Source organism: Atractosteus spatula, chromosome 13, assembly GCF_055471065.1.
Source record: "Atractosteus spatula isolate fAtrSpa1 chromosome 13, fAtrSpa1.hap1, whole genome shotgun sequence".
Taxonomy (NCBI): Eukaryota; Metazoa; Chordata; class Actinopteri; order Semionotiformes; family Lepisosteidae; genus Atractosteus; species Atractosteus spatula.
Window position 1 is genome coordinate 35,129,025 of NC_142718.1, and position 22,310 is coordinate 35,151,334.

General features: G+C 40.7%; 1 protein-coding gene across 1 annotated transcript in view; it reads right to left on the reverse strand.

Annotated features, from left to right (window-relative positions):
- LOC148822271 (receptor tyrosine-protein kinase erbB-4-like) overlaps positions 1 to 22,310 on the reverse strand; it is a 375,272-nt gene that overhangs the window by 88,732 nt on the left and 264,230 nt on the right. Inside the window, exons 5-12 of the mRNA XM_088930325.1 lie at positions 18,973 to 19,038; positions 9,406 to 9,524; positions 8,745 to 8,886; positions 7,079 to 7,192; positions 6,061 to 6,187; positions 4,287 to 4,360; positions 2,352 to 2,442; positions 1,299 to 1,498 (exon numbers count right to left, since the gene is read on the reverse strand). Of these exons, the coding sequence (XP_088786451.1) occupies positions 1,299 to 1,498; positions 2,352 to 2,442; positions 4,287 to 4,360; positions 6,061 to 6,187; positions 7,079 to 7,192; positions 8,745 to 8,886; positions 9,406 to 9,524; positions 18,973 to 19,038 (933 nt within the window). The remainder of the gene's footprint in view (positions 1 to 1,298; positions 1,499 to 2,351; positions 2,443 to 4,286; positions 4,361 to 6,060; positions 6,188 to 7,078; positions 7,193 to 8,744; positions 8,887 to 9,405; positions 9,525 to 18,972; positions 19,039 to 22,310) is intronic.

The window sequence follows — 22,310 nt, forward strand, 5'->3', positions numbered from 1 at the left end:
GAAAAATAGAGAATCTTCTAAAATAGGCAAAAAAATCAATGTAAACCTGGCTCTTTGAAGTGAGAGAAGCAGTAAGCATGCCCTCCAGATTCTTGCTCTCTGTGACTGCCTTAGTGTTCACTCTCTGGGCTGCATCCAGCTCTCTTCCTTTGAGAGGAATCACTGTCTGTGCTGACAGACGGCTGCCGGCTAGGTGTATAAGTTCCATGATCAATTGCTATATAATAGACTAATGGATGAATACAGAGAAGGGCAGATTAAGGAGCAGATTAATTAATAGGCCTAGGCGCATTAATGCCTGATTTGAAGTGCTCAGACGTGAATGTGAGCTCTTTTGGGTTGATTAATATGGTCCCAAAACAATGCGAGTTCATTACAAAGCTATCCACACTTTTTATTTTAATAATAGAATGTTCCCTCTTCTAGAAAGAAAAAGAAAAACTCCACATTCTCACCCAGTGCTCAGTGCTCTATTCAGGACACAGTGACTGACCTCAGACATGGTCAACTTTAATAATGTAAATAGAAAAAGAACAAAATCTCTTTCCTTAAACTTTTCAACCTGTTGAGAGCACAAACAGCTGTCCATCATTATTCTAGATACGCAAAAAGTGCGAGATTGTTGTCCACAGGGTTAGACAATGGAGGGGTTTTAAAGCAATTTATAGCTGCTATTGTTCAGATGCTATTACATTTCATATTGCAAAGACCATATCATCATGTGCTCCATTTCCCAGTCCTCAGCCAGTCAAGACTGGGGGGAACCTGTGAAGAGAAAGATGCTTTCGACCTTGAAATCTTTTCCAGGTGCTTAAAGGCATACATGATGTATTGCAGCAAGTCACAGTGATTCTCTTTCCTGTCAGCTTTTCATTTTTCATTCGACAGCAATTTTATTTCAACCAGTGCGAAGCTTTTTCTCTTACCCAAAGCTCTGGGTGCCCTGTCACCCCCTGTGTCACGATTCCCTGTTGTTAACAACATGTCACATCGTTCCTTTCAATCCCATCTTGGAATGCAGTGCTTTGTGTGAAAAGGGGGTTGTTGAAGCCCTTTTCTTTTCTCTGTGACTTATATCAAAACGTTTCTTTTAATTCCAGAAAAAAAAACTTTCAAATCAAACCAGAGAAATCAGAGATCTCAATTGGAACTATATTTGGGGTAAACCGACAGATGGGCTAAGTGGCTTCCTCAATTGTAAGTTTTTACGTACTTCTAAATGTTCTGTGCTCTAAATGAGCGCTGGTTAGAGTACATATTAAAGCTGACTGCCCTTGCTATAAGAGGACGAGACTCACTGCACTCATTGGAGTCTCGGTTGTTACGGATGAGGGCCTTCTGGTTGCTGGTCCTGAACAGACTGGTCCAGTTGACAGTGTGGTAGTAGCACAGCTGGGTGTTGTTGGTGATGTAGACGTTCCCTGCGCTGATCTCCTTCAGCGACTGGAGCTGCAGAGAGGAGATCCATTGCTGCTTGAGGATCAGCAATGAGATCCCGCTGTCAAACACACCAGTGTCAAAGGTCAGTATACCGATTGCAGTGACACAGATCTTGCAGATCTTGATATGCAATAAGGAACAGAATTTAATAGGCTTCCACTGCCTTAGCCTTTGATACTGAAATATCTTGATACTTTTTATTCAATTTTCTTCTAGTAAAACATTTGCATTAAAATGATCAATTCAGTAGATACCTTTATCACACTTACATTAAGTGTGACATATTAAAGCAGTTACTGATGTGTAAAAGTTTACAGTGCAAGTTTACAACAAACAATTAGGTTGGATCTTTGTGAAATATGTTACATGATAATCACAACAATACAAGGCGTAGCAAGTCCTGCAGGTGCAGGATAAATCACAGGACCAACACTCTGAAAATGTGGATCTTGAGAAGGCAATGGAAGACGGCTAAAATATACTTCACAAAAATAAAATAACTCATTAAAAAGACCAATTATGTAGACATTAAACATATAATTTGATTTTTTTCTCTAAAAAAAGGTCTCCTGATGAATGTATTACAGGAGCATGAGAATCTTTATCTGCTATATTTTTTATGTTTAACTTAAAGTTAAATGGAGTGCATTGGAGTGTGCCTTTTTACTGACAGAAAAAAAAATCCAAACATTCTGTTACACCTCTCACAAGCTGTTTTCTCATATATTCTGTGACATGCCATAATTGTTACAATGTAAAATGAATGTGCTGAGGCTATTATGCAAGCTAAGCGATGCTGTCAGACACCCAGATGAGGATTTTCACAACGGCTGCAGCTCTGAACAGAGAGACCTACAGTATGGAAGCCCACACTGTGCCCCTGTGCCCCTCACACAGTGAGTGTACAGTACCTGTACAATGATCTGCCCCCGATGGTGGCCAGGTTGGAGAACACACTGAAGTCAGTCATGTTCTCAGGCCAGGACTGGATGTTCAGGAACCCTGGCAGAGAAACAGAGTACTTCACCCACTCTTTCAAAACTAAACTCCCAGAGAGCACGTGCTTGCTGAAAAGAATCAAATCAAAGAACTAGAATTTAACAGTTTTGCTATTAAACTAGGAAAATATATCAGAAAAGAGACCATTTTATAACTTATTTATCTGGCTCTGTTACTAGGTTTGTTTGCTTTTATTTTCCTATTATCTCAAGCACATTAAATCAGATCACAGATGCATATTCAGAAACCTTTCCAAATACAGCCTCATAGAACATTTTTTTTCTCTAGAATTCATTGCAATATGATTGCACAAAGTTCTGTTGAATGGAAATGGTTAAAGGTCCCACGATCCAACATTGTATACAGTATGTTTTCAGTAGGCTTTTCATTTAAGACCTCTGTCGACCCAGGCATTAGATCTGAATCCTGGTTAATAAGTAGAAAAGCATCCATATGGAATTATCGTTGTCATATTCTCATCACATTTTGTAAGAACAAATAGCACAACCCTAGCCATAACATACAGCCAAAAGGGAATTCTGACCTTGATAAGAAACTGCAGGTTCAAGTAATTTAAGACCAGATTAAATCTTCTGATCAACAACATAACCTCATAATTCATGGACACCCACTCAATCTAACACACACACAAAATTTCACAAAACCGGAGATGCACGACTCACTCTGTTTTCTTTCATTTTTGTAATAATATATATTATTGTAATTCCAGCACTGCTGAAGTGTTGTTACAGCATGTGTGCTGACACTAATTGCTTTAATGATTAAATTGCTGAAATGGGAAGTCATTCTGAGCCCAACAATCAGCTCTTTAAGCAACTGAGTTTTTCCTGAGCTTGATTTCCAGAAACTTTATCTTCCTAATGATGGTAATGATGGCCTGCTGAGTCTCTGACTGCTTTCCAGAGCGCAATGCAAAAACCAGGCCAAGAGAGAGTGCAGAGTGACAGAGCCCACAGATAAATCGGTAATAAAGGAATGCCCTCAGCTGCATTTTACTGGCTTAGAATTTATTACATCTGCCAAATTAATTGAATATTTTGATCTAAGCCAATCTTTGCAGCAGTCTCTACCCTTTGTAAGGACAGTCATCATTCATTCTTTTCTGAAGCAGAAATGGAAGATTTCTAATATCATTGTGATGCTTAACAGCTATAAACGCTAACAGAAAGATTGTTTGCTGTATTTTAGTGCCAGATTTGTAGAGTAGACAATTAAAAAAAAAAAACAGTGCTCGGTGTCAAAAAGTGCAAAATATGACCACACCCTCTTTTTAATTGAAAGTATCGTAATTTTCTGGGCACTAAAATTTAAAAGGAAAAAAAAAACAGGTTCGGTAGGATAACTGTGTCAACACTGGATGTTTCTGACAGACGGTATAATGAACAATTTAAGAAAACCCGTGAAATGAGATCTTTATCTGAGGGCCAACAAAACACCCACGACTCCCTCAGTGTTCTAAAACAACCGGAATGAAGTGGAATGCTGAAGGCGTGTGCGAGTTCTATTATTAAGAGTGTATCACGAAAGAGTACTCACTGCAACACAGAATATGCCAATGAAAGGCTGCTGTGTTGCATCATGCCTTGTATTTGTTCATTGTTTTTTTTATCTTTTTTGCTATGCAGGTATTCTATTGTTACACACAGCTTCATGTTTTTTATTTAACTTTGACCAGGCTCTTAATATTAATATAACAGCACGGGTAACACTGAGTTTCCACTGGGCTCTGTTCCCCAGTAGAAAACCATGAAGGCCATTTGCTCTGTGCCACAGTGCTTGTCAGTCTCTTCCTCTCCCTACAAGGAATGTAGGCCTTGGTGTCTCACCTGTGATCTCTCGTACGGTCTTGAACACACTGAGCTTCTCTGGGTCGAGCGCCTCGATGCCATGATACACATCCCTGAGGATCAGCAGAGGAAAGGAGAGGAGACGGGAAAGAGGCATGAAATGGGAAATCTTGGCTGCCTGGCAATACCACTTCAGCTTCAATGTTTTTGGGAATGAAAATGAAATGAAATCCAATTTGTACAGACAGAAAGTGTGGCTGCGGTGGCAGCATATCTATTCGATGTTCAGTACAACTATCTTGATTCTAACTCAGATGCTAATTCAATTGAAAAGCTTGGCTCATGCATACAGTACCTGTGGCAAACAGGATGTATACACTACACGTCAAGGCTGATTAGGCACATACATGGACTGGGTACTGTACATAAAGCAAAGTGTCTTTGTTTAAACCACAATTTCATGAGGCCCACCAGGCAGAAGAAAGTCCATTTATTTACTGAAACTCCACACTGTTATACAAATACCATGCAGTGTGTATAAAATGCATAGCCATGAACAACAAAGCTGTACCCAGACCCAGGGGTCTGTTCAAACCCTGACATAAGTCTGAAAGGCGCTTGTGGAGGGAGTCTGGCTGACACTGTATATAATTTTCTGCCAACTCTGCATCTTTTTGAAATGGCTAGTCCCACTCTGCAGTTAGTTATTTTTCAAAAAAAGGGTAGCAGAGGCAGTGGGTCGGGAGGGTTCCCTTCAGGGCTGGAGGTATTGTTTGAATAAGCGTATCTATCTGTAAGTGAGCAAGCAGCTCACAAATGCATCAAGCAGCCCCAGTCCTCAGAGATGGCAGAGCGTGGTTTGGAGCCAGGCTAGTGAAATAAAAGCCCTCATTGCAGCACTGAGGGCAATGGGGTTGGGGTCAGGAGGTGAAATGAGTTCTGACAATCTCTCTTCGCTGCCCCCCGCCCCTCCCCGCCTCAGGGACCCCCAGGCTGAGGTGGGGTATCTCAGCCTATTAGCAAGCTAGGGTCCATGGAGACACCTGTACAAGCTAGAGCCGCAAGCCATACACTTCGGCAATGAAGTGCTCGCTCAGCATTGCAGACAAAGCTTGTTATAAAACTGAGCGCACAGGAAAACGACCCCCTGCTCTGAGGCAGTAAATACATAATTTATATACAGGGTGTATTATACATGTATAATCCTGCCAGTGTATATAACTACTGGTATGCTCAACGTTTCGCGACTCAAAAATAAATGCATCAAAACGTGGCTATGCAAAGCAGCCAGATGTTTTAATGCCTAAGATGCACGTGATTTAATAATTACTAGAATTAGATCAGTTTTTAATTCTGGAAATGTAGAAGACCCTTTTTTTTCTCTCTGGGCAAAGCGCCCAACCAGTTCCAATGGAGTGTGCAATCTGCCCACAGTTTGCCAACATTTAACAGGATTATATTCTTTCAGTTTCAAGTCTGAAGCACTGCAACGACTGTTAAGAGGCAACCAGACATTGTGCTCAGCACTCCAGTATCATTTACTCTGAAGTGTGACTGTCCTGACCAAGGCTCTGGTGATACCATGATCAATGTGTAACGTACAGTACTGAGGCAGGGGCTTTCTCTGAGGTGTGGTTATGCAGCTCCAAACTAGCCAGCTCCAGAGGGAAAGGGTTCAACAATGTCCACAATTACATTGCTGGTGCTGTGACAATGGGTCAACATTATACCACTTCCAAAAGAAAAAAAAGCAAATATCTATAAGTAAAAACAACATGAATATAGGACAGTGAGCAATAATGTGGACTCTGACCCTTTTATGCCTGTGATGAGAAAGACCAGATTCCCATTGATCTTTGTGCAGTTCACAAACTTGTCTATGTTGCTGGAGTCCACGGTCTGTGCTGACTGTAGGCTGCCTGTACCAATGCCATCACAAGCTGCGAGGGAGGGAGCAGGGAGAGAGACAAGCGCACAGATTTATGACTGCAAATACCACGGCACACCCCAAACCACAGACTATGCTCAGCATGTCTATACTGTATCTCTGCTGAAGGAACTACATTTATAGTTCACTTGTGACCTTATGTGTGGTGTCACACATCATTCTAGTAACTATCTGTAATTAATTAAGCTTTTGCTAATCACCAGAATTGTTCAACCTTTTGCATAAGAGAAGTTAAAGTATTATTATAATGAAACTACTATAACACAGGTTCTATTATCTAACTGATATTCACACTCATTAATTTACACCTTGGTAAACTTCAAATGATCTACAGTACCTTAGTCCAGGTTACAACAGTGGCACATGTGGGATTTCAACCAACAGACTACTAGTTACAGGTCCACAATCCTACTGTATCCACTGTTCTACACTAATCCCTTACGCCTTCTCATTCAGGGCGATAACCTGGAGACTATGTACAGCAAAGTGATGTTAATTGCTTAATCAAGAAAGAATATACAGTATGTAGTACACCACATACAAACTGTTGTAGATCTGTGAATTTTTAAACTTTACATTGGAATTAAATACTAAATCTTTTATTAAAAGTATAATGAAGTTTATTACATGTATTATTAGATAGAGTATATGGGGTGATGCAATACAACTGTACTGTTCATCCAGGATTTGGGCCCACAGCCCTCTAGTCCAAAATCCAGTGCTCTAACCACTATTCCTCATGCAGCCACATGCAGTGTATATTGACTGTAGCTTAGGTCTTAAGTAAAACAAATCAAAGTCAATCCTGCTTGGAGGAGGATTGCCTTTCTCTGTCGAGTCAAAGTGATGGAAGCCAATTAGACACTGGTTACAGTGACGGTACCTTTGGGACAAATGTCTGTGCAGGGAATGCACATTTTAATCCTGTTCTCTTCCACTTCCATTTTGTTGCTGGGGCAGGCACGTACACAGGAGCTGTGATCCACCACAAAGTTGTCTGGAACATAATTCACAGGTGCTATTAAAATGTAATAAAGACGTTCTCATCATTCTCACACACACCATGAAAAGAGCTGAGCCGAGACACCAGCTCTCTTACACTAGAAAAAGTGCTTTCTTGTGCCTTTCCTGGAATGACCAAGGCTAAATAAGTCTTTCTGAACAGTGAAGACAACACAGAGCAAATATAGATTTAATTTGCGATTCAAATCTGGGGATGTACACATCTGTAGCTTTCAAAATCAATAACAACACTGTTGATGTGTTTCTCATAACACCAGTGACGTTAGTTTACTAAGACCATCTCTCAGACACTATCAACTAAAATAAGGACACATCAAATTACGATGTAATAGCCTCAGCCTCTTATTCTATCAGTTTTTCTTTTTATTACATTCTGATGAAGCTTCCCATTTTATGCGCCCATGTAGTCAGAGAAGCACATTTATCATGCAAAGCTAAAGCACTATTTGGGCTTTCAACACAACAGAAGAAAAGATGTGGCAATTTCATTATAATATTCATGATCTGTTTAGAAAATACATCATCGTGGATCTTTGGCACTATCAAAAAATAAAAGCAATTACAGAGCTCTCGGTAGCAAAGCAGCCAGTGATGCGCTGGGGCGTGTACGCATGGAAGAAAGAAATCTCATTGGAAATACAGAAGCTGCTTGAGACAGGGCCATGTGTACTGTTTTGATCACAAATCCACGCACCCAGCCAGAAACTGCTGTGACTGAGGGTTAAGTCCTAGGCCAGCACAAGAAAGAGTTTAGTCTGTACTGTCTCACAACCGGATGCTGGGAGACAGATGTCTAAATTACAGCTGTTTCAGAAACGGCCTACAGTGGCGACTGAAAACCTGACAGAGGCTGTGGTTTTCCTGTTGGTGTGTATTTAAAACAATTATTCATAATGCATAATCTGCAGTTCAGCCCACTGAAGAGGAATGACCATTGTTTTATAACCATTCATCAGATTCTTAAAATACCCTAAGAATACAAGGACATAATATAATATCCCTGTCTTAATAACTATGCTTTAAGATTATTGTATATATAACCGAGGTTGTGGTTTTGGTGTTTAAGGCTTCACTGGTGTTCCATTATTATATTATTAAATTTGATTTCTCTTGGTTACTTTGCCATTGATCAATTTTTTTTATTTTGATGATGTGAAATACAGATGATTGTGCGCAGTGCACCAAAAACTGTTAAAAACAAACCTTACTTAAGAAGAAAACTATATAAACCTATACTGAAGAAAGAACCTTATACATCACACATCTTAAATCAGAGGCCGCAACTTGTTTCGCGACTTCTCAAAAATGTACAAAAAAGATGAAAACTGTAGACATGTAAATGTAGTACTTAAAGACATTCCCACTTGGACGTGACTTTCACAGGGGGGGTGAATTCTAAGTGTGCACTGCTGCTGACATTACACCTCTCTTTCCTGTCATTGGATGTGAAATCATTGGAGACTAATCACTCATGCAATTCTGCATCACCAATGTTAAAAGCCTGCAATGCTTATTTCCAATCTTACGTGGGCACTTCTTGACACAGAACGCCCCATAGGTGTACTTGGCCTTAGGGTTGTGCTCCAGCTGGAAGGTGGTGGGGTTATACACAAAGGGCTGTGGACACTGGGTGACACAGGCCCCACTGTCATTGAAGTTTGTGCAGGCCTGAAACAGAAAGCAAAAAATGCATGAGCTTGGCAGGTTACATACTGTGCTTTCAGTATCGATTTTATTAAGACTGAACTAAAGACAAATCCCTTCGAAGTTGATCTGTTGATTTGCTTCACACAGAGGAACAGAAGTTCTACAATTTTACTCTTGCCTTTTGGGCTTGTACCCTGGTATTTATTTGCTTGCTTATTTTGTTCATCAGTAGCACCACAAATAAGGACAAATAATAAAACACCACAAAGCACTTCACATTCAGGAAAATACAGCCTTTTAATTAAAAACAAATGTTAATCATTTTCTGTGGCATGGCCTATGAGTGTTGCCTGCTCTCTAAAACCTTGCGTGTTCTTGCAAACACAAGATCTTACTGTTCGTGGAACGCAGAGAAGATAGTTCTGTAGTTCTAGGTGTTTTACGTTAAGTATATTTTTCACTCACAGATGAGAGCTGATACTGGTGTTGAATCCCTCATGGCTGCAGTGTATAGGGGGAAAGAAAGGGGTATTCACTTACGAAGCAGTCGGTGTCTTTAGGCCCAGAGCAGCCCCCAGCACACTCCCGGTGGCAGCAGTCACTGACATATGGCCCAAAACACCTGCCATCACACTGCTCTGCACACACGGTCTTTGTCACTGTGGAACAAGAACTGAGTCACACCTCTCACCGAACCAGAAGCACTCAATGAAGTTACCAACAAAGACCACGGAAGCAAAAAATATGACAGCAGCCAGCTTCAGTGCCCCAACTTGTTGTTTTTACATTTAGCAATGTGCTTTCTTACAGGATAATAATTCTGAATCCCTAAATGTTGGGAAACAACCTGTATTTGTGGATTAGGGTTCCTTAAACAGGAGTCTGGGGGTAAAAGACAATGTCAAAGGGGTCCCCAGAAACACATTTCATCCCCAGTTCCTGCAGCATGTACAGTATAAACAACACTGGCACAAAGTTAATCTGCTCTTACAACACCGAAGATGGTTCTTCGGACCTTAAGTTAATATTTTCATATTGTTTAATGAAAAAAAATCATAATATTTTTCTCCAAGATAGAATAGAATGAAAGGCCTTGCCTTAGAGTAAAGAAAAGTACAACATCAAGAAAGAATATAAAGTATATACAGTAGTATGCCACATACAAACTGTTGTAGATCTCTGAATTTTTAAACTTATGTACATTGGAATTCAATTATAAATCTTTTATTAAAAGTATAATGAAGACTATTACATGTATTATTAGATATACAGAGTGATGCAATTCAATGCAATCTGTACTTTACTTTTAGCATCCTAACAAAATGAGGCTTGCATTTTTTTTTCCGTATGGAATGGAGATTAGTGCAAAAATGAAAGGTCTATGTTTTGCTAATGGTTGCTCAGGTGCAAGTTACAAGCAAAGCACAGCACATACACCGTGAAGGAATTGTAGCATCTGTGGCTGTCCAGCTCATAAACAACAACAGCTAAATAGTCAGTGGGCAGGTGAGGGGGTCCCAGGAGAGTGAAGTGTGAATGTTATTTGTGTGAGCAGAGACAGAGCAATTAGACTATCCTGCCCCCCACCCACCCCAGCGGCTCTGCTAATGAACACTGAGAGCCAGCTCGCTGCTGACCAGAAATCCCAATCACCCGCAGAGGCTGTGAAGCCTACTGGTTTGATTTTAAAATTCACTTCAGAGCAAAACTACTACTAATACTGCTGCAGCTATACTTACTGCTCCTACTTTGACTTAATAATAATAATAATTATTATTATTACACAGAACACAGTTCCAAATTAAAAACAATTGCCTTCTGTTGGCCTTATTTTGAAAAGTCCTCAATTAACACATCCACTGGCTTATATCTAAAGTAAATCTAAACTTATATTTAAATCTAAATTTATCTTATACAGTATCTTATATCTAAACTATCTAAACTTCAGCTAAACCTAAAAATAAACCTAAAGGCACTTGCAGTATTTTAAATGGAAAAAAAGAGGAGATTCTGACAATACCCAACCACATAATGAAGGACATGTTATGAGTTCAGTTTGCCTGATGTTAGAGGCAACAGCATAGCCATGTGGATGGCAGTCAGGACCTCCAGAAAACGTGTCAAAGCTGTAGTGGAGAGAATGTTTGAGCAAAGAATGCTGGGAAGGAAAGTTCCACAACTCTATGACTGTAAGTGTGTGATGCAGGAATAGGGCCACTGACTTCCTCCTAGACTCCATCCAAATGCAACAAAGACAGGGAAATTAACAAACCAATTGGGTTTCTTTGAATAAAATTCTGAGGAATGCTTGTAATAGTGCAAGTACTGCACACGCTGCTAGCAAAAATACCATGTAAAAATACATCCATCAGAGGACAGGGAAGACACTCCTGAACCTTCATGCCAAGCCCTCTGCTTTCCGCCCTGTCGCATTGCAGACTACCACTTTGCCTTCATGGATTGTGTAGATTATTGTCATACTGTGATTAATGCTTCATCTTGAAAACAAACAGCATCTTGCAATTGCTTGAATTTCCTTGCCTGATCGGTACAATCATCTGATATGGTAGCATATGGCTCTTGATGTCTTTCGTGTCTGCCTGGTTTGCAATTCAGCCTACAGCTGACAGCTATAACAGAAAACACAGTAAGCAATTTGTAGAAAAGGTCGTCGGAATGGAGGAAGCGAAGTTCTGGCTGCCTGTGCAAGTGTTCTGCAAGTGGATTTGGATCACACATTAATGTTCCAATTCCCTGCCATCACATTCCTTCACAGCCACTTCTCTTTACAAGCCCAGAGGGGACTCTTAGGACTAATCGCCTGTAATGGCAATGTAACTACATCGTACTTGTTCTGTGTGTCTCTGTGTGCGTGTGACAAAAAAAGACTGCCTGAAAGCAGTAGCTATAAATTACCCTTTTGAATTAATTTTTCATTATACACCTTTTTTTCAGATAAATATTCACATACACAGAGAGAAATGCTGAGACTCTATGGCTTTCTAGCAGATACAAACTGAAATCTAAAGTGAATTTACAGAGACACTAAATCCAGTTAACAGTGAAGAATCCCATTACTTTCTGGGAAAAATCTCTTTACTAAATCACTCAACGTGAAAAAGGAAAAAAAACATTGATATTCTACACACTTATTTTAAATCTGCAAATACAGTGTAGCAGATTTAATAGCCGAGAAACAGAAAAAAAATATTCAAAACTTTTTCACAGGACGACTCAATTACCATTTGCAAAGAAGGATTGGCCAAAAGGCTTACACCATTCCAGCATGATGAAACCAATTGAAACAGCAAAAAGAAAATTGAGTACCCTTAATTTGGGACTTTAGGGGAATGCTGATTGATCATTAAGTGTAACAGGAATGATGGGACTTCCTGAATGCATTGCCTTATTTAATGGTATTAAAGCAATGGCCTGTTCAGTCCTTTGAGAACTATATGAAATCAGCTTGCTCAGAGAGGTCAGTATGGTTATGTATAGACAGTTGGATTCTCTATGTTTCTTTGTCATTGGAGTGAAGAGGCCTTTATTTTTTCATCTTATGTTTTTCTCCCATTATTACTATTATTATTTTTAAACTACATCTCCAGCTGTTGTGAGCTTTTCTGCCACTTAACCTTAACAAGTGTTCTCCACAGCAACAATCAAAGACTTAAAATAAAGGCATGGGTACCAAAGTTCTTTAACAACAATAAACAGGTTTTCATTCTGTCAAGTTTTCCATTCAGTTTCCAATACTGTTGTCCGAAGCTGAATCTCTTGTGTCACTCTACAGTATGTCTTACACATAAACAAGCAAAGCCAGTCTTCTATTTTGTGTCTGTAAATAATCTTAGCACTAGCCCTGCCAGTGCATGCTGCTGTACATGCTAAGAGACAGCTGCTGATTCACTTTTAAGAGCTCAAAACTAAATTTAGAATGTCAATTTGTTTTGAGCATCATCATTATTAATAGCCATAGCAACTAAATTCCATTTATTTTAGATGTTATCATCTGTACTTTTAAAATCCTCAAACCATCCAGCCTAGAAACCAGCTGTAAGTGGACCTCGCTCTGCAAGGTTCCCTCTTTCCTCAGTGCTGCTGGCCACTCTATTCTTATGCAAAGAGACTCAAAACCTCATCACCTGACAGCTGCCACAGCCAAGCAGGTTGGCCCTGTCCTCCATTGCTTGGTGTTTGTCTAGCTTTGTCATGTTCTGTGTTGGCATTTGCGAATGCATATGTAGTAGGATTGCTTTTTGATGTGTGCAAATAAACCTAATCCATTGTAGATTAGCATGGAGGGAGGACTAACAGAGAAATAAAAGACTGGAGGGAAAGGGTACCAGGAGTTTGCGTTTATTTCTCTTTCGTTATTTTTATTCTTCTCTCCAAAAGTCCTGCCTTTTAAAGACTGCCGTTTATTAGACATTTTCTTAAGAGTAATTCCCCGCACTGTGCCATATGGAGGATCCGAGTAAGGCAGGCAGGGAGGGAGCTCATCCTCCCCTGTCACTCAGCAGAAAGAGAAGGGGAGAGAGAGGGACAGAGAGGGGGGAAGAGAGATGGAAAAAGGCTGAAGCAGCACTGCTGATCAATCATGGTTACACAGTGTCTTAACAGCTCACCCGTGTCTTTGATTAAAAATCGTGTATTTCGGTAATAACTTTGCATGTTTATAAGATTTATGTATCGATTTCTGTTATTTTCCATTAGACAGAGATGCAATTTACAGCCATCCCGCCACCCTCTCCATTCAGCCTGGCATTCTCCATGCTGCCACTTCCCTGCATGTAAAACAGAATGGAGGGGGCCTGTAATTTAGCGCTTGGAGATGTGGCAGGCATCCTTCAGAGTGGCAACAGCAGTGGGGGTACTGTGAGTAGCTGGGGAATGCTTTTAACCGCAGGGCCTCTTAGGGGAAGAGGATACTCGAGTGGCACCACCTCTGCACACCAGCCGAGAAAAGGACTTCTGTTTGTTCATTTATTAATGGGGGAACCGTAGTCCCAGTTTCTCAGACTGGTTATTAAATCTCGGTAACAAAATCAACTTAATTGAAGGAATAGAAAAAATGTTACAGATTCTTGATTCGGCACAAAATAGTGAATTTTGTGAAAGTACCGTACTGTAAGTCACTGTGCTGTTGCCAACCCCAGGTCTCGCCTTGGGCGAGAGCGAGAGCTCACGAGAATTGTGACGTGAAGCAGACCTTCCTGCTCGCTAGTCACTGTAATGACTAATGTAATGCGACATACAAGCGAATAATTAAAGGTTGTGGATTTCTATTGGATTAAAGGAGATGTATTCACAAGCCTGCTTGTTTACAATGTAATAGGCCCACTTCAAGTCACCTGAAGTTTTGTTGCCTTGTACTGCATCACAGAATATGGCACTGCACATACTGTACCTGAAAATCTCGTCTATTATACTGTATGATGTAAATTGGAGGTTTTACAAGTTACCGTGTAGCATTTTTACTTCTGCTGTGGTTCAAAATGCACTCATCAATGCTGATTGTTTCTAAACCCGGTATATAAAATAGTGTTGCAGTTCCCCTTTAAGTATTACGCAATTGTTTCCTATATAATGAATAATTACTTGCATTTATGTAGTGTTTTTTTTTATCTGGAAGGATCCCAAAGGATCCTTATATTACTGTACATATAGGAGGGAATTCACTTAATTCCCCATCTGTGTGACACGCAGCAGTCATCGTGCGCCAGCAACTGCACAGCAGATACAGGTGGAGAAGAGAGAAATTGTTTCATTAGTTGAATTAAGGGTGAAAATTTAGGGAGGCCAGATTGTGTAAACCCAGAGTGGAATTTAACCAGGACACTGGGGTTACACCCTTATACTTATGGAATGAAGTGTGATGGGATTTTAATGCCGAGGCCTGTGGGGACCTTAGATTAACCTCTCATCCAAAGGTTGGCACCTCCTCCTGCACAGAATTGCCAGTGACCATAACAGCACATTATTAGTATAGTAATTCTGGTCCAGACGTCCTCTCCAGGTTGTACCTTGCCTTGGGCCCATCGCTTGTCTGGATAGACTCTGGCTCCCTCACAACCCTGAATTGGAAGAAGCTGCTGGAAAATGGATGGATAGAAATTCTGGCCCTGGGAAAAAAACACCTTCTCTTCTCTGAAGGTTCGTGACCACCTCTTACAGCCAGAACTTGGCTTTCCTTAGAGGTCTCACATTCAAGTACTGACCAAGCCCAGTCTTGATTAGTTTCTTAGATTTCATAATATCACGCAAAACATGAAAAGAATGAATTTTCAGTAAAGCAAAATATAAAGAATTTCAATCCTTTGGATGCCTTCTGAAAACTCATGATAATGTATTGTTACAGCTAGAGGTGACTAGGAAGTGTCTCTGGAAGTTTTAGATAGAGTGTGTGACACCTGGCACTGTAAACATTTCCAGCTTCAAAGCAGACTGGATGTTTGTTGAAATGGTGGAGTCCCCTGATCAAAAACACTTGCAAAGTTTACCTTGTTTTACCTTGTGGGTTACCGATTGTCAATGAGCAGTGTGGAAACACACCATATAAGATCACTTTAAGAACACAGAAAGAAAAAGAGAAAGGAGAAAGGGAGAGAAGAAGAATCAGACAGCAGAAGAGAGGAAGAGGAGAGGAAGGAAGGTCAGGCCACAAGACAGAGGAGACAGGAGGAGTTGGAACTTAAAGCTTGAGCCAGGTGAGAGTCTCTACTTTATGATCATCCAAACAAAACTTGATTGGAGCAAATTATTTAAACCTTGCTAGAGAGAGCTTGCTATTCTGTGCTTTTAGGGACCTCGGGTTTCCTGGGTAAAAGATACCTTGGCTAGAGACTTCTTTCCGGCTTGTGGGTGCATTTAGAATAGGGAAATAGGTTCCCATTTATTTTGTGGCATCCAGGGTTGCAGAAAGAGAGATTTAACTGAAGGTTGCATTGTAAAGCAGCTTATCTCTTACTATGGCCTCTGTGGGCATTATTTAAGAGTTCAATACTTTAGTAGCAGTCTGAGGTTTTCTGGGTGATTAGATGTTAGGTCTCTGAAATGCTTATCTGTAAATACTGTACACATAGAGTAACCTGTGTGTTGTTGTCTGTAACATGTGTTGGTCTTGTCATTGTTAATAAACATTTGTTTGATCAAGTGTGCCTGGATTATTCCTATTACTACACCAAAGCTATACCAGAGCACAAAGAATTCAAGTGCCTTCAACTATAACAACTGCTTGGATATATTCTAGGGAAATCACTTACAAGTTGGTGGTTATGAATATTTATTTTACCTATTGACTACACCGCTCAATCATTTCCTGTTTTTCACCATTTTTGTAACCCCCATTTGCAATAGTATGTAGGGTGTATTTAAGTGAGAGTCAAAAGCTATAACAGGATGGTTTCTGTATCTCTGCACTAATAACAATGGCAGCTAGTCATTCAATCACTAAAACACATAGTACTGACATTATGTGTAATCAAGTCCTGGTTTAATTGCCTCCTCAGAACAATATCATGTGTGGGTGAGGTTGTGTGTGTTTGAGGATGTGTAGGTGCATTCATACACTAAGCCTGACTAAAAGACTTAAAAACATTGTTTGGCTCTTGTCAAAATTTCCCAGAGAGATACATCTTCATACCAGTACTATTTACGTAATGCCTGGAACATTTTTCACAGAGGTAATGTCCTCTAAGACACGTCCAGGTAAGAATAATGCCTTCTGGGTTCCCTGACAAAGACCATATTTGTTTTCTTGACTGGCACACACCAAGTGTGGGGAAAACTGCTTGGTATGATAGACATGTCTTCTGCATGCAGTATATAGAGCAAATAACATATCTTAAATATGTGACCATTTCTCCCTAAACATTGATCCTAGTGATGAATTCTCTGTGTTAATCTATGAATCTTTCTGAGAAACTCTAAATGAGATTTGTAAAGGAGCCATAGCCTACATTTTGGCCTTTATACCTTGGTATATATATAGTTCAGATTTGTATTGTATATTTACAAAAGTAAACTGGAGCCAAGTTTGGTTGGAACAAGGTGCATATTGTAGTCAGAAACAGAACAGTAGTGTGCAGGTGTAGTGCTGTGATGAGTTCTAGCCCTTTTCTGAGACTTTTTTTGTCTGCTGCTCAAGGACAATCAGACATTCAACAAAAGCTTCATAAGTGAGAGGCTGAGGTAGTGTGACAGGAGAAGGCAAGATGGGATCCAGAAATCTTTGGGGGTATAACTTGTGACCTGCTGTGACTTAACTAGTTTGAAGAAGACGATTGTACATGTGACAGTATAACACCAGGAAGCAAATGCTTCCAAGGAGCTTCTGAACTGTTGTCTTAATAAAAGAGCAGATCTCTACTCTTTTATGTGGTATCAAGGAAGCAAAGAAAGTAAGGATTGATGTACAAATGGAGACAATGAGAGGCAGAAGATTAGGAAAAGGGAGCAGAACCTCTTGCAAGGAGGCCAAGAGAAAGTCTGAGACCCATTCAGAGTAATCTGGCAGGCTACAGCATCTGATTAAAAGAAACTTTGTTTACACTGCCAGTGACCAGCATAGCTGCCTGGCTCGATTTCCTCGGGCCAATGAAGATGTTCAGTCCAGTTATCTACACTCAAGACTGCTAGATTCGCATCTCTAATGTGAGTTGTTTTTCCCGTGTGTAAAAACTTAAAGCATTGTTCTTTTGCACTATAACTGCCCCTACCCTAAAGAGGCTCACCACCACACAATGCAGATGGTGTCAATGAGGTAAAAATGCTCCAGCACGTACTCTTCCACTGCCAGAAGCACTCTGTGTGTGAATGCTGGTGCAATGTAGGGTCTTTTCTTCAGACTGACATTTTACAGAGATTTAAAAGCTGCATCAAATACTTTCTTCTGGCTTAGAAATGGCATGAGCAGAGAAGTAATCCTTGACTCAGAGGTTTTTCTGTTTGATGTTCCTGCACATCAGACTGCTGCTATGTTGAAAAGTCTTCATTTCTGCTCTGTTATTTGTATTTTGTTCTGAATTAGCGAAGAACCAACTAATTCATACACCCAAGGTTTTATTTAATGTATCTAGAATTAGTGGGAACACATTGTGTTTGTTCCCTAAAAGGAGCACATTAGAGATGAAAAAATTAGGTTATTGGTTATTTATAAAGATTATATTGTGCAAATTCTTTGTAGGCAAAGCGTAATTGCTTCTTGTTTAACAAACCATCTTGCTTAATGCATTAGAGCTGATGAAACAACAGTGTGAAGCAGTTTGCATTCGTTAAAATGACAGGAGTATTATCAAAAGGGAAGCAAACATCATCCAAAGGAAAACAAAACAAAAAAACAGTTCAATCTCAGGTTCAAGGAGAAAGCCAGGGAACAGAGGCGGGCAGAAACTGTCCTTGCATTACAGAACGAAAAGAAGAAAATGTAATATAGAGAAAATGGAAGAGAGACAAGCGTGCCTACTTTTTGTGGCATCCTACTTCATTGTATTTTTCCATTAAATTGCTGGGCCAGATATAATTACGGTAAGTGTTTAAGTGCACTTATCTGCTGCAGAAGGTGAGAGGCAGCGGTGAGTACCCCTGCTGCGTTTGCTTAAGAGCAGTGATTTTCCCTGCAATTAGCTAGTGTGGAAGGGCTGCACTCTAAATGGGTCATTGATAGCAAGAACGTCTGCCTTGAAAACGATAGCAATGAGGCTTCTGTCTTTCCCTCTGAACTGACAGTTGCCCTATCTCTCTCCCGGCCCAGAATGCATAGGTCAAGACACTCTTTGATCGCCAGTCGGCAACGCACAAAGGACACGCAGAGCTGCGTGACGAGCGGTGATTTAAGGGTGCCTGGGGTAAGTGAGAAGCTCGCAGCTCTAAGGTACGTATCACTGCTACTACATCTGTACATCTCCATATCTGTCATGTCAATTCGGAAAATGTCCCACTAAAAAATAATAAAATGAAGTGCATGGATTGATCCCAGAGATGTCTTTGTGGAGTCATTTATTAATTATTTCACGCACTGTACACTGCAGACGAGTCCGAGTTCCCACCCTCCCACCCCCTGTGTCATAGCAGTTGCGAGTCAGGTGGGATCTACTGTATACTCACGGCTCTGGCACTGATCCTCCCGCGGTCCCCAGCAGCGCCCTGTGCACGACCTGTGGCACCGCCCACCTGTGGGCAACAAGACAACAGCTTCCTGCATCATTTCCAACATTCAACCCTAAAATAAAACATTCTGGATGCTGTAAGAGGACCCGGGGAAGGGTCATTTATAACCGGTACTTCCGGAACGAAACGCTGAAAATACTCGATATAGACCTGGGCAAGATGGCCACCCAGGATAGCCAGCTGACCCGCTATTGGGAAAAGCCTACGCAGCGAAACAGGGAGACACAGCTGAACGACATTAGGAAACAGGATATAAATGCCCCAGAAGCGATGAGCCGGCGCGGAAGCCGATAAGGTGAAAGCGTGTTGGAAGGAGGAGAGATTTAGGAGTGAACTGAAAGGAACTTAAGAATAACGGACTATTGGATACGGTTTTGACTACGATTACGGATTACGGCTTGGATACGGTGCAGAGTAGGGTGGACATACGGATTTAGGAATTTGGATCGTTTAAGGATACTGGCTACGGATTGCGGATCGGACTTGGAGAGACGTACCAACGAAGAACAAAGAAGACCCGTGTGGTGTGAGTTAGATCTCTTTTATGCCTGTTGCCCCCCGGCGACACCACAATGCTTAAACTCCAACAGTAAGAATTGTAGGCGCCTAAGTGATTTTGAATACACAGCCTTCTATAGTAAGGCCTTGCTCCTCTCAGCTGGCAGATTGCACTGACTGGCAGGGTGACACGGCCCACCACATCTTAGCCTGAATCTTAGCATCTCTGAACTTGGGATTCTGGAGACTCTTGACATTCACGTGCCCACATCAGCACTCCTCTGTTCAAATCACAGGAGCAGAAACTTCAGTTACCAGCCTTCGTGTCTTGGGGTATAAATGAGGATGTTAAGATCTGAGGGTCTGACGTGACAGATAACAGCAGAGTAAGCTACAGTACTTGCCAATGGCTAATACAAAAAAAACACAGGCAGCAAGAGATCTGTTCTAGATCTAATTGCTTTCTTTCAGATACTTTGATGAATGAAAAAGAGTGGGCACTCGCAGCAAACCCTGCTAATAAACCTCTTTTACATCAGCATGAAGGAGAAGTGTAAATGGAAATATCTTAGTTTTTTTCCATGCAGGTTTCCCTGCAATTTAATTGACAGGTTCATGATTGCAGATCAAGCCAGCTAGTGTTTAAGGTCTTAAAGAGTAATTATGTTAAAGAAATAACATCGACGCTGACTTTGTCATTTACTATCCAACTACCACCCCTCCATCACATTCATTGTACCCACTTCCTCCTCTCTGCCACCTGCTTTCCTACTGTAGCTACGACAGTTCTGCTGTCAATATACCCCTTTGACAATTAAAAGAAGGAAATGATGAGAAACAAGCAGTTTCCATCTGGCATGAACAGCACAGCTCTGAGCCATAATAATGGCTATTATTTGACCACATCTCAAAGCCGATTTCTTGAACAGAGCTATTGTTTTGAAAGGCTGTCACGACAATGGAGAACAAAGGTGAACTTGATGACACAGTGGGCTTGGAGTCAGCTGTGCCTGTTGTCTTCCTACGTACTAAACAGGTGTGAGACTCCTGACCTCACAGAGGTGAAGAAAAGGTTAGTTACAAAGAAACCCATCTGTCTCAGCAAAGCTTTTCTTCTACATTCTTATAGGCTCTTCAAACACTCGGCAGTTGCAGCTGCATATACTGTACTATACCAATCTGTTCAAATGTAACAGTGAAGGAAGACATGCAGGATGAATGTCTAATTCACAATAATAATTCCAATAAATCTCAGTGACCTGTTCCTTCTCTGATAATCCTCATGAGCAAGTCCCGACAAAATGATTTCAAGCAACACCAGTAACAGATTCTCATGGAAATAGTGCACTGGAAGCTGGAGGAGCCTCTGGTGAAAGAATAGACTCATAGATGTTAATAAAATAAGTAAATTATTCTTATGGGAACATCAATACTAGTTTCAAGACGGTCTTAAAGCAACACTTGCAAAAATATTGAATTGATTGACTCTATACGCACTGTTATTAAAAGTCTTTCCTAACACAATCAGAGGTTATAATATCCGTACCCCGTTAAGAGTATTAACAATTTCCTCAGATGCAGCCTCTGTGAAAACAATCCTATGGCACCCTTTGCAAAAAAGGGTGTTAAACATGGAGTCCTGACTACATTTTATTTGCTGAAGTCTACTGGCTTTTTTTGGTGAATGAAGTAGGTTCCCTCCTATGTGGGAAGGACTATATAAATGCAAGCAATTACTATAGTTACTGTATAACTTATTAGACATGTGCCTGAGCAAACCCTGACCCAAGAAGGTGGGATCTTGCAGCCTGCCAGGTGAGTACCAGTCACATGTGTGGTGAGGAGATGGTTGCCCACGTGCTTCACCGTGAGGGTCCCCTGTGGTGTCTCCTGCTGTTTCTCTCTGACCCCACTACATGCCGTCTGTTTCCAGACAATGCCAGCCTCGCCTAGCCTGCACCGAGGTAATTAGACCTCATTAATTAACACCCCATGCTCTCTGCGTACAGCTGTTCTTAGCACTACAGCCCAGCACATGGGATGGCCTGCCAGGGTGAAATCTGCTCCCTCCTGCTTTTCTTTGGCTTATTTATCGAAAGGACAGCCCCAGGAGAGGCTGGGAGTGGACATGATGCTACAAGCTAACAAATTGGATTCCTATGCATCTCCTGGTTAGTTCACTGGAATCAACAGTAGCTTGCAGTACATTTAGACCATACAGTAATGACAAGATTGTGTATTTGTTTTTGCGAGTTAACAGAATATATTTGAAATCTAGTGAGAATATATTATAAAGGGTATTTCATAAGAGTTAATAAACTATGCAATTACAGGGAATTTAAATTTAGAAGCCTATGCTATCACATGGACATTCAACGATGACAGAGGACCCCCAGTACTGCATATAAAGAATGAACCATGGAGATTCCTTATGTGAGAAGGAGAAAAAGAGACAAATAAGCCTAAATGTCCCACACATTGGCTCACAGGAATGGCACCCCTATTCTTATTATGTTTAAGGTCATTCCCTCACAACCCTGCTTTTTTCTTATCTGGACTGTTCCAACTTAATGTCTTTACTTATGTTTAAAAACAAAAAAGCCCCACAATATTAGGACAAATTCAAAATTCCAAAAACAAGTTAAAAACAATTGTAATACTTCCCCTGGGAATCTGTTTCACTGTTACTCTAACCTCTACTCTCACCTCTGTCTTTTTACTTTCCTATTTCTCTTTCTTCCTTACCCACCTGAGCAGGGCTACTCCACGGGCTGAAA